This window comes from Orcinus orca, chromosome 3, assembly GCF_937001465.1.
Source record: "Orcinus orca chromosome 3, mOrcOrc1.1, whole genome shotgun sequence".
In the NCBI taxonomy this organism is placed as follows: Eukaryota; Metazoa; Chordata; class Mammalia; order Artiodactyla; family Delphinidae; genus Orcinus; species Orcinus orca.
The window spans coordinates 133,635,434-133,648,531 of NC_064561.1; the positions used below are offsets into that span (position 1 = coordinate 133,635,434).

Sequence of the window (13,098 nt, forward strand, 5' to 3'; positions counted from 1 at the left end):
GCATGTGGGATCTTCCCGGGCCGGGGCTTGGGCCTGTGTCCCTTGCATTGGCAGGCAGATTCTTGACCACTGCGCCGCCAAGGAAGCCCCAGCACGTTCTTTATTGTTCTAATAAGTGGAAGGTCTTTCAGGCCCTTGTGTAGAATATAGTCAGCTGATAGGGTTTTTGCCTTATATACTATATCCACTTTTGAATGTCCACTTCTGTGAACTTTTGATCCCTTCCTCTTCTCCCTGCTTCCACCTCCTGCTGATAAGTGCTACCAGGCCCTGCAGCACCACAGTGCTCTCTACAACCATTTGGGAATTTTTATTGAAAGTCACTAAATCTATAGCTTAATACAGGCAAAATTGAGTCTTTACAAGAACAGTTTATTTCTCTCCACTTGTTTAGATCAGCCTTGATGATTTTTATTAAAATTTCATAATTAACTCCACTAAGGGTTTGCCTGCCTTTTGATAGAATTATTACTATTTTTATATTTTTCGTTGCCACTGAGAATGTCCTTATTTAAAACTGCTTTATAACTGCTCTTCCTGATGTAGTAATACAACTGACTTTCATATATTGATTTTTATATCAAAACTTGCCAAATTTTCTTATTAAATGTCTTATTTTTCTATAATTTCTTTTAGATTTTTTACATTAAGATGAAAATTATATCATCTTAAAAAAAAAAAAAACTGAGTCTTTTGGCTCTTCTTTTCCTTCCTCATTGCCTTTATTTCTTTTTTTTTCTACTCTGTTACACTAGCTAGATCCCACAGTCAATGGTTGAATAAAAGTGATGGTAACAGGCATCCTTAACTTTTTCCTGATCTTAAAGAAAATGCCTTCAACATTACATCTTTAGGTTTGATGTTTACTATACATTTTTGTTTGAGTGTTTTTGTTTGCCTTTTATAAAATTAATGAAGTTTCACGCTTTCCTAGTTTACTAAAATTTCTTTTAAATCATATATGAATATTGAACTTTTTAAAATGCTTTTTCTGCCTCTGTTAAGGTAATCATCTGCCTTTCTTCCTTTAATAATATGAAAAAGTATATTAATTGATTTTCTATTATTAAACCAGCATTGTAATCCTGGGATAAGCTTACCTTACTTCTGATGTATTAACTTCTATATTACTTTATGCCAATTGCTAATATTTTATTTAATTACTTACATTTTGCATGTTTGTTCAAGAGTGCTGTTGTTGCATAATTTTTACTTATTTGACTAGCCAGGTTTGAACATGAAAATGCTGGGCTCATAAAATGAGATTGGACATATTCTCTTTCTCTATCCTCTTGGAAGAGTTTTGTGAAAAACTGAAATTATTTTTTCCTTGAATGTGTGGTAGAACTACTCTGTACAAAGTTGTCTGAGTCTGATGTTTTCTTGTGGGAAAACTTTTATTGACTTTGAATAATCTAATATGCATTTTTTGGTATTTTCTGAGACACTAATTCACTGGCAGGTGAATCATAGTACTTCTACTTTACCAAATTATATAGCATCATTATCTATGAGAAAATGTACTTACTGAATTTCTACCAACGGTGGCTGGAGATTACTAAATATTTCTGTTTCTGTGGTAGGATTCCTGGCACCTCATTAGAAATCACTTCACAATGTATATCGAAGTAACAAAAAATAAATTGTTGGTGTTGTCTGTAAAAAAAAAAAAAAAGATTCCCGTCTCGAAATGGAAATAGATATTCATTGTACACTTCAGTGCAGTGATTAATGAGTGACATTGTGGTAAATGAAGTTTCATATTTTTAGGTAGACAGTGATTTTTTATTTTTTTTTTTTAGCTTTAAAATCTGAAGGGGATGATTACTATATTAATGGTGCCTGGACTATTGACTGGCCTAGGAAGTTCGATGTTGCTGGGACAGCTTTTCACTATAAGAGGCCAACCGACGAACCAGAATCCTTAGAAGCTTTAGGTCCCACCTCAGAAAATCTCATTGTCATGGTAAATATGCCTTTGCCGCTTCATTTCTAATCTTTGTAATCTGCCCTGTGAAGTAGGAAGGGGCAGGCTTTATCATTTGAAATTAAAGTGGTGAAATTAAAGTAAATAAAGGTAAAATGGTATGCCCAAGGGTGTAAAAGTCTGTGTAAAGTTAAGACCATAGTGCTCTTTCCATATGACTGATCTTTTCAATGCCTGCTTGAATAATATTTTTATAACCAAATAAGGCAAATGAGAGAAATGGCTCCAAATTACCCATGAAAACGGAAGTAGAAAATTCAGTATAATTGCATGTGTTCTAAAAGTTGTCTTAAATTTCCCTTAAGACTTACATTATGACATTTTCTTCTTCAAAAGAAATAGTAAATATCTGAATAAAGGCTCATTGTATTTTAATTATCTTCACCAGTTGTTTTCAATGTCAGGTTCTGCTTCAGGAACAGAATTTGGGAATTAGGTATAAATTCAACGTTCCCATCACCCGGACGGGCAGTGGAGACAATGAAGTTGGCTTTACATGGAATCATCAGCCTTGGTCAGAATGCTCAGCTACTTGTGCTGGAGGTAAGACACCCACTAGGCAGCCCACCCAGAGGGCAGGATGGAAAGCAAAACATTCTGAGCTATGCTTTTGTTTGCTAAAGAAGCTAATTGGAAATATTTCTTGCAGGTTTGCTTCAAGCTGTAATTTAGCAAAAGAAACTTTGCTTTAATTATATTATATTCCGTTTGTTTTTAACCTCATGTAATTTGTACAGATTTGTTGGTAAAATACATCTTGGCACAATGAGTGTCTCTGCTGGTGCTTCTCCCAAGACTATCTTGAAGGTGGGCTGTTTGCTTTTCGTGAACACATTCTTGGTAAAGAACATCAAGAGTTTTAAATAAGAAAATGAGCAAGAATCAGACGGCACAGATGTAACGTCTTGTAATGGGGGATGAGAATGTATGTCTGTGTGCTTGTGTGTTTGTGTTTGTGTGCTTGTATGTTTCCCACAATACTATTCAAACTCCCTTCTGCAGCCATCCAAGTTAAGGGGCTATATACTGGGATACTACAATAATTACTGGTGTCTGGGTCTCTGGGTTAATGGTGTTTGCAGACCCCATGATAGTCCCTCAGAGAGGTAGCTGCTAGGCGGTGGTTGGTGATGTGTTGGTTGTCCCATGTGCGTTTTTCATGGGTGCCTTTTCCCCACAATTTACTCTATTCCTAATCCTCCTCCCTCTAGTGGCCACCAATGCAATTCTTTACCTCTGGCTGGGAGAGCAGGACAGTTGGCTTCCTTCAAAGCCAACACCCTTGCTGCTGCATGGACTGGTGAGTAGAAGTGCTGTGCAAGCAGCATCTTCCTTCTCTCTGGAGACTAAATGCATCGCCTCCACCGTACACCTTGGTCCCAATAGGCAAGGAGACAAAACCTATCCCTCAGGCCTGCGCTGGACTAGAGCACCTCACCATTCCGAAAGCAAAGATTAAATTTTGAATAGTGATATTTAGAATGGGAGAGATGGAACTAAAGTGAATCATCCCATTTTACCCCGTATTCCAATGTTTTACCTATTTTTCTTTTCTGAACCACTCAGAAACACATGATGTACATGGACTTCATCCTATCTTGTCCTGTACTCACTGACTCTCTAAACACTTCTGATTCTCAAAGCTTGAATCAGAGAAATTATTTTCACAGAAGTGAATAATCACAATAATACATTCAGTAATTTTAGACTCATACAAAATTAAATCATGGATAAACTCCAACTTAAGTAGTAAACACTATGCAAAAAAAAGCAAATGAACAATAATAATGTTTTCCTCCTGTGTGAAGTGTCATGAAACATGGTTATGTGTAATCTGTGGCATATTTAAAAAGATCTCTAACTCCCATCCGTTTTATGTATAAAATGGCTGGTGATTTATAAAGTTTTAAAAACTATAGGGCTTTACTATTTCTTTTAACAAAATAAAGGATATTTGAAATTAATTGTTCAAGTGAATGCCATTATATTATAGTGGCATTTATATATATATATATATAATATATATATATATATATTTCTTTGTTCCAATTAAATTCCTTTTTATTTAATCTATAAATTAACTTTCCCCTTTTCATATACCAAAAAGAAGTCTTCATGATAACAGTAAATACATAATTCAGGCCCTGAGGTAAGGTGGGATAAACTTATTAAAGAATCAAAATAATTTAAAGTTCAGGAAATCTAATGAAGTAGTCTAAATGTCGAGGTTGATTAGCTTGGAGAAGAGAGGGCTGAGGGAAAGTATATTATGATAGTATCTTCAAGTATGTGACAGAATGTTGAATGGGAGTTTCTTAGTGCCTGTTCATCTTTGTACTGAAAATTGCTATATTTGGGGATGGTTTAGATTCAGTCTTGTCTGAGGCCAAGGAGGGATTAAGTGAATTCTCAGTGTTCCTTCTAACTCTATTCTTCTGTTCAGAAAGGAGATAGTCCAACAAAAAAGGGGTGAGGGAGAAGGCCAAGAGAACTGAATTTAGAAGAAAAACTATGATTTTATTAAAGTAAAGAAGTATGAAAAATCTGAATGTGTGTTATTCTTTTCCATAACACTTGTATTGAGAAATCATAATAGAAGAGTGATTTCTTGTGATGGGGCATAAAAGAAAAGAAAAACAAGGAGGGAGCAAAGCCCCTGGAAAGAGAATTTTCTCTTTATTTTTTATACTTCTTTCTTCTCTTCTGGAGCTACTAATCCTAGGTATTTGAGGTGGTTCTGGGAACTGTAATTCTGCTCAGTTGTGAGTAAAAAGCCTTTCTAAGGCCATTGCCTTGTTTGGAAGAGAGATGTACAGTGTTTGAAAATCAGCAGGCATAGTGTGATGAGCTGCATTTCTTGGTAAGTGGTTCTCAAAGTGTGGTCCCCGAACCAGCAGCATCAATGTCACCTGAGAATTTATTAGAATGCTAATTTGGGGGCCCCATCTCAGACCTACTGAATAGAGTCTCTCTTTGTGGGGCCCCAAAATCTATGTCTTAACAAGTTCTCCAAGTGATTCTGATGCTTGCTCAAGTTTGAGTACCACTGGTCTTGGTTGACAGAGAAACTGAAACAGCACTCTAGACACATAGAATCCACGTCCTCATCACTGAAGTCTATGCATCTTTCTAGACTCATTTTGTATCTAAAACAATGTCTGGAACATACTAGGAACTCAATAAATGCGTACAGATAAGTGAATGAACAAAAGGAATTAATTATTTTGGCAATTATATATTTGTGTTATTCTTCCCAGTATGGGAAATGAGAGTTTAGAATTGTTATTTTTTTTGTAAGGTGGGGCAAAGCAATTGTCAGGGAAAGATAGTATAATTTTGATTATATTCTTTTGTTTACTTTGAATAGGTTGGAAATATTTCCTAGAATATAGAGTACAGATATCAATTATTGGAGTTATTCTTCCTACACATACCCCCACTTTTAACCCAAGGTTCTTTAAATACAGGAGGCTTAGGATTGAGGAAAGGAAAATCCCTTAGGACTCAGGAATCTTGATCAAAGAGAGAGCCAGAGTCATCTGCTCAGTAATGGTAAATGGAACTTCATCTGTTGTTAAGGAATCTTTCAGGAAAAAGTCATTTCTTCTCAGTTTTCACTCAGAAACTAAGGATGAATACTAACGTGTGTTCTTAACAGGGATACTCCACTCTCATCTTTCCAAAGTGGTGCTAGGTATCTTGATACTGCCAAAACTTTTTAAAATGGAAAAAGAGGGAACAAGAAAGATCTCAAAGAACTTTCTATTGCAGTCTCACAAGACTGTTCAATGTTCTCACGACCTTTGGACTTTGAGTTTGGGAGCAATGTTGATATTTTCTCTTACGAGATCTTTTAAGATAAGAAGTTTTGAGATTGTTTTTCTGTTGCTTAGCAGACCCAGTGACAAATCTAAGACTGCAGGAAACACTGCTAGTGATTCAGTCCAAGAAATGGTCTTTTCTCTGAGTCAGTGCTGACACACTTCCTTAGCCTGAATAAGAACATTGAGATGCTGTGGAGTGTTGTCTTCAGGATAAATGTGATTTTTAAGATACAGTTATGCCTTTTCCATTGAGACAATTAAAACTGGACTATTTTCTGAACCATTGTTACTCCCACTAGAGTTTTGTTTCTATACTCTGTAATTAATCTGACTCCTAAATTTATATACTACTATTGTATTCGTGATTAATGTGTTGATTGATAAAGCTTGGCTAGGTAGTGAGAACTGTACTATTTTAAAATACAAAGCTTTAGGAGTTTTTTTAAGTAGTAATTTATGCTGATACGCCTTTGCACTGTGACTTTTAAAGATTGAAAAAATGATGTTTATTCATCTTTTGATTTTAGTTATATATACTCTCTTTTTACTGATGTTTGGCTAGATGTGTGGTTTTCAAGTTGTAGTGTGCATCAGAATCACCTGGAGGGCTTGTTCAAACAAGATTGCTACGTTCTGCCTCCAGTTTCTGATTTGGTAGGTCTGGGGAAGACTCCCAAGAATTTGCATTTCTAACAAATTTCCAAGTGATGCTGGTGATACTGGTTCAGCAACCATACTTCAAGAAACATTGGGCTAGATACTTAGATTTCATAAAATAAATGTCTATTAAAACAAATTAACATATCCTTTAGGTAATAATCCATATTACAGTTGTAATCACATTACACCTAGTGTTTTTAAGGATAAATGGTTCTAGCTCAGCTGTGTAATGACAAATAGAACTTTACAGTTTATGAAACATTTTTTGGTTCCCTGTTTCATTTGCTATTCTCAATAGCACCATGAGACAGGCACTGCTATTGTTTTTCCTGTTTTACAGTAATACTCAAGTGAAGTAACGCTGAAATCAAGACTTAGAAGTCTAGTGATTTCTTTTTTTTTTTAATGTAGCATTTTCTCTCGTAATAAAAATGGTCCTTTACCTTGAAGAGAGCTTTTTCATCAGTTGACATCATCAATAGAGCAACATGATATATTCCCCACTCAAGAATTTCTCCTTTACTAGCTTGAAATTTCATTTTTTCAAATGCTTTCCCTAAAGCAATGATTCTCAGTTTTGGCTGCACATTGGAATCACCTGGGGAACTTTAAACAATTTTGACGCTTGGGCCCTCCCCCAGAGATTCCAATTTAAGTGCTTGGGAGTATGGTCTGGGCATCAGATTTTTAAAAGGTCCCTAATGTGTAGCCACGGTTCAGAAGTACTGCCTTTGAGGCTAATTGAAGGTTTATTTAGTCTTCAAATAATTTACATTCAGATGCAAATACCTCTGGGAGCATTACTAACTCACACCTCTGTTATTAGTTGGCTACTAGTGGAATGCAAACGATTTAGGTATAAGTATCTGGGGTGGGAAAGTAGCTAGGGACATCAGAGAAGGAAATGAAAAAAGTGGTAGAATACCAATTAATTTCATAATTTTGTTTAGTGTGGCCATTGGCCTTCAACATGCCTTTAGAAAGCATTTTTGTAGTTTAGTTTATTTACATGCTTTCTTCTTTACCTGATAGATCATTTATAAGCATCTAATTAATGCTTTCAAAACTGACCGAAATTGTGCTAAATATCATTTCTTGGCCTTTTGGCTAAGATCAAGTGCAATTGTGCTAAACAGATTTTCCAAAATTCTTTCTTCTCATTTCAAGTTTCTGTGGTACTTAGGGAGCTAAAATGAATAAGTGGTTATGTACTTAACCAACTTTAATTTAGACTCAAGTCAGAATATGAGGCCCCTGTTTTAACTCAACATTTGTGAAAACTGATAACAAACTTTTTTTTTCTCTTTGTGACTTATAGTTGTAATCAGAGAAGTCCTTTTATTGTTTTAGGAAATTGTTGTTTTTGTTAGGGAATGAATTTTTGCAAAATGCAGCAGTATTCATGATAATTTCCTCCCCTATCTTTCTGGATGTGCTCTCATTTCCCACTATTCAAACCATTCCCCTTCCACCCCCACCCTTCTCCCCGACCCCCCCCCCCAACTCCTCCTCTTATTTAATACAACCCTTAGGCTTTAAAGCAAAACTTCCAAAACCAATTAACTGAGAGTTGATGCTGTACTGTTGTACCTGTTCTGTTAGGAAAGAAACCTTAAGGATCCTTTAGTTGTGCAAAGAAAGGTCAGAAATACATATGTATTTTCATGTATTAGTTTTACATTTATACTGTAAATAAACAGTCTTCGTCCTGCAATCAGTTCTACTGACACTTTTGATTACTTTCTTCAAACTGTTTTTTCTAGGCTTTTCTTTCTCTTTGTACAAAAAATTGCATACCAATTTGGTCAGGTTTCTGCTGACAAAGGCATCTCTCTGCTAAACATTCATTGCTTAGCAGCTCAGGGGTAAAAAAAAAGATAAGCTAAAGCTATGCTTAGATGGAAGTCTGGGAGGGGGAGACAGGTTTATTTTTAGAGGCAATTTTGATTTTGTTTGAAGATCAAAGGGCACAGATTTTTCTTACTTATACAATGGAGTGTTTCAGGAATGTTTCTAATCAACTGTCTTTGACCATTTAGAATGTTATTACTTTTTCTTTTACATTTACATAGCCTAATTAATTTTTATTGTGTGCTTGACGCTCAAATTTTATAAAGATGCTTGTTTTATTTGTTATTCTTTTTCTTCCCTGGATGGCATCTTAAGCCTAATGTGGTGTGTGTGTGTGTGTGTGTGTGTGTGTGTGTGTGTGTGTAGCATATAAGTTTTAAAAAAATTTTCTATGTTTTTCCTCTTTTTAACTAGGGCAAATTCTTTTTATTTTACTTTTTGTGGTTTCACCTGGCTCACCTGGATTCTTATACATATTGAAACTGGTTTCTACTCTTTAAGATTTTTAAGATGCTTTACATAGTTTCCAAGTACTATTTGTATTTTCCTGATTTAGGGCCATATTTTTCACAATGCCCCATAGTACCCCAGGACACTACAGCAGACTCACAGAGGCACTGCAGAATATTGTACGTTTTCAATAGAAACACAGTGACACGGTCATACACCATACAAATTATTACTATTGAGTTGTTTGGACCTAACTACTTAATAAGTGAAACTCAGATTTTTTTTTTTTTCTGCCTGGGAGGGAAATAAGGGAAACTCAGATTTTTTTTTTTTTTCTGCCTGTGAAAAAAGTACTGGGACACTAAGAGTACTGTGAACCAGGAAAGTTTGAGAACTCTTGATTTCAAATGAGTGTCAGTAAAGTTGGATAAAAATTAGTCACCTAACTTCCTTTCAGTAGATGGTGAACTTCATTTCCTAAGAGGAAAAAAATGCATATAAACTCCTTATTCAGGGTCCTGGTGATGTTCAGAGTTTAAAAATGGAGACTCTTCTGCACTTCCATTAAGAAACTAGAGGTTTTGAGTAATATGTAAATTTCCCCTTCATATCTGTATTAAGTATTTCTTCTGATGTGCCCTCCTGAATATGCTTCCTTCCTCTGTCTCTGTTAGTTCAGTTTCAGGTTAGTGGGTGATTAAAGCGAAAGAAAAAAGAGAGAGAAAAGAAAAAGAAACTATATATTTAAAAGAGCCCCTGATAGCAAATTCTCCCTTGCAGTTTACTACCTAACAAGTTTATGTAATAATCCACACTATTCCATTTATTAATAATAGACTTTTCAAATTATTTTAATGAATCTATCATGCAGATTACCTGGCCCCTTTAGAAAGCTGGATATTTCTACATTGTTTCTATGGAAGCACTTTATGTTAATGTTACATATTTTATTGTTTCCAAGAATGATACAACAGAACTATAATTGTGCACTTAAAAGTACGTAAGTCCATTCTAAACTAACAATTTTAAAAAGTAATTATTAGAAAAATATGATGCAGTCTTTTTGCCAATACTAATATCTGACTGAAAGAGAATAGCTCTCAAAGTACCAGATAAAACAAAGGCAAATGCTTTACATATTCACAGATGTCCTTTTAATTTCTTTGCTAATTCCAACATGGCTAACATATTTAACATCACTAATAATGGTCAACTGACCATTAACACTTGTATTGCAGCTTATAAAGGACATATTCACTTAACTTGGAAAGAAACTCAAAGTAGAGGGGTCCCAAAATGGAACAGAGGAAAACAAAATTCAATTGTTTTTCAAGTTTCAAAATAGACATTAATAAGTCAAATCTTATAATTGTTTACTTCACTTTAATTTAGGAATTACCATCCAAAATTTACTTTGAGTTAAGTAAAAGATACCAGATGGAAATTTTAGTTTGAATAATTGAAAGCCCTTTAGTCATTGTCATTTCTTTCCCTTTGAAGAAATATAGTTATATAATTAGTTTTTAAGAAAAATTCCCTATAAAAGATATTTTCTGTGTGAGGTTGTACTATTGTTTGAAATTATGAGGGTCCTTTTACATTTGGTTCCTGTATATACCAAACTTAGACGTAAAACAGATCACTGTGATATTTTTAATGATACACGTCCCTTGTAAAACGTGACTTGAGTTTACAAGGAATAAAGATTTGCATCAGCTTTGTTCATTATTCCGTAATTTTCTCTTTGGTCTTTGAAAAATAAAATATTTGTAAGACTAGACAATAGTCTATCATTGCATTGACTGTGGCATTCCCCTGTTCACTCTCTCCTATCATCCCCTTCTTTCAGTTCATTTTCAGTGTTGAGAAGGAAGAGTACCCTTTAACATATGGGATTAGTTGTACCAGGCATCAGAGCAGGGCATCTGTGAACATCACAGCTCCCAAAAGCCTATGCTCTGTAGCCATCAATTGCACCTGGCTCAGTTCTCCTGCAACATGCCCTTGAGAGGGCTACTCCTCTAGGTAAACTCATGCTCTTGGCTGGTTCATGCTTCGGAAGTTAATATGTTTTTTTCTTTTATTTGTCTCTAATAATTATTTCTATTTATCTTTTTCCTTAAGCATGTAGCTTCCCCTATAGAATACACTTTTTAAAAAAATTCTTTGAATTCTCCTGTATATTTTCAATATAATTTAAGCTTTCTAACTTCTTGTAAAAAAATTTACATATGAAAGTTTGGTTTGATAACCTGACATTTTTTACTGTTTACCCTTGCATATTGTGGCTTGCATTTTTCTCTAGTGTTAAGATTTATAACTGAGGGCAAGAAATCTGTGCTAACCTAAAACACTCCTAATGCTGTTTTCCTTCCTCTTCCATTTCATTTCTGTTGCTTTAGAGATTATATTCTTCTCTAACATGAATAGGGCCGGGATACATCTTACTCACTGAAAAACTTGGGTAAGGCTGAAACCAAAGTTTAAGTGCATTCCTATTGTATTTATGATCTGTGTGTCACAGGTCATGTTTCACTTCACTGAAATTTTGTCCCAAATCTCATTTTTGACAATCATAACACTATGCATCTTTATAAGGTATTATGCATAAAATACTTTGGGAAAAAATTAAACTTCTTGTAATGATAAGCATTATCATCCTGATTATATAGGATCTTATGATATTATTATTCCCATTTTTTATCTAAATAAAATTAAGATTTTAGTTTAAAACTATACAGCTTGTTTATGATTGTGTCCTTGTTATAATTCAAATCTGAAATATTTACTCTTTGGTTCCAAGAAAAGGATTCTATATATAATTAAAGAAAAGCTTCTTATTGGTAATAAATTCATCACAATATAAGGAAGAAACTCAAGACCTCTTTGTACTCCAGCATCTTTCCTCTAAAGTGTTTAATGAAATACCCAAAACAAATAAGCTCCTACTGAAGTTCATGGAAATTCCTTTTTAGTATAATATGGGTTAATTCTTTATATTAAGAAACTTGTCTCTCACAAAATCCTATTTCTAGTTAGTGTTCTGCCTCTTGACATGTCTAACCCCTTTGATACGTACCTCACACTGCTAAGAAATGAGACTCTGAAACACGACGCAGAACCAAATGGAGTCTAACAAATGCCTGTTTTCCAGACTTATTATTCTGTAGAGGACAGGGGAAAAGCAGATCTAGAAGGGGGAAAAATGAACAATTGAATTGTGGAGGAAAAAAGAAAAGACAACTTTCATAGAATTTTGGATCTGAAAGGAACATTAGAAATCATCTAATTTTTTGGTCTCATTTTACAAAGGAGAATGAAAACTTGCCTTAGATCATTTATCTAAACTGCCTAGAACTCAAAAAGAGGTAGTAACTAAACATGACAGAAGTCAGAGTGAGAAAAAAATATCGTAACAAGATAAAGTGAAAGGGAATTACCTCAGACATTTGGCTATGAGAAGAGTTCTTAAGATCCATGAAGATAAAGGAAGGAGAAATCAGACAGCAACATAACAAAATGAAGGAACTGTTAAATTAGAAACGTTACATCTGAAAGTGCATTGTTTTATTAGATAAGGTAGGTTCCATAATATAATTATAATGGTACTTGTTTTATCCCCTCCCTTCATTATTAATGTAATCTCATTGAGGTCAAGTCTGTCTCACTCATTTTCCCCCTTATGATAATGAAAACCCATGGCTTAGACTTAGTAGGAATTCAATGAGTTAAGTTAGACCTTTCCATGGAAGAGATTACTGTTAATTTATAATGAGTAGTCAGAATTCCCTCCAGGGATAGTGTGATTTCACATAAACGCAGTATATGTATGTGCCACCCTACCTTACCATCACTAAACAGAGTTGTTCTGGAAAAATAAATATTTTTAGAGCTGCATTCTCCTTTTCTTAATCCTGCTTCCTTGGGACATTTAATTTTGCTTAAGACAGAAGGGAAGATGCTGGAAAGGCAGAGAAAGAAAACCTTTGGGAGATAAAAACTAGCAGGAGGCTCTTGAGAAGAAGGAAGCAAATGGGTGGAGCTGATTGGTACCCTGATGCCAGCTGTTAGATCCAAGGCAGATGGGCTTTGCTCTGCCCTACAAATGCTTATGTCTGGCCAATAATCACACAGCACAGCAGCCAGATTCCAGCCATGAAAGGCAGAGCAGAGAGACATTTTTTTCCTGGCACTTGTTGCTCTCTGGATGCTATCTGCACTGAAGATTTAGATTAAATTAATGTTGTTGGCCATATGCTCTGTATACTGTGGTTATATAGTGTTGTCTTGGTTGCTAGCTACTTTGGATGCTGTGGTTAAGCAAAT

At 34.9% G+C, this 13,098-nt stretch overlaps 1 protein-coding gene across 1 annotated transcript in view; it reads left to right on the top strand.

Moving 5' to 3' along the window:
* The window catches only part of ADAMTS6 (ADAM metallopeptidase with thrombospondin type 1 motif 6), a 266,593-nt gene that overhangs the window by 212,719 nt on the left and 40,776 nt on the right, over positions 1 to 13,098 (top strand). The window contains exons 18-19 of the mRNA XM_004270746.3: positions 1,803 to 1,966; positions 2,392 to 2,530. Of these exons, the coding sequence (XP_004270794.1) occupies positions 1,803 to 1,966; positions 2,392 to 2,530 (303 nt within the window). The remainder of the gene's footprint in view (positions 1 to 1,802; positions 1,967 to 2,391; positions 2,531 to 13,098) is intronic.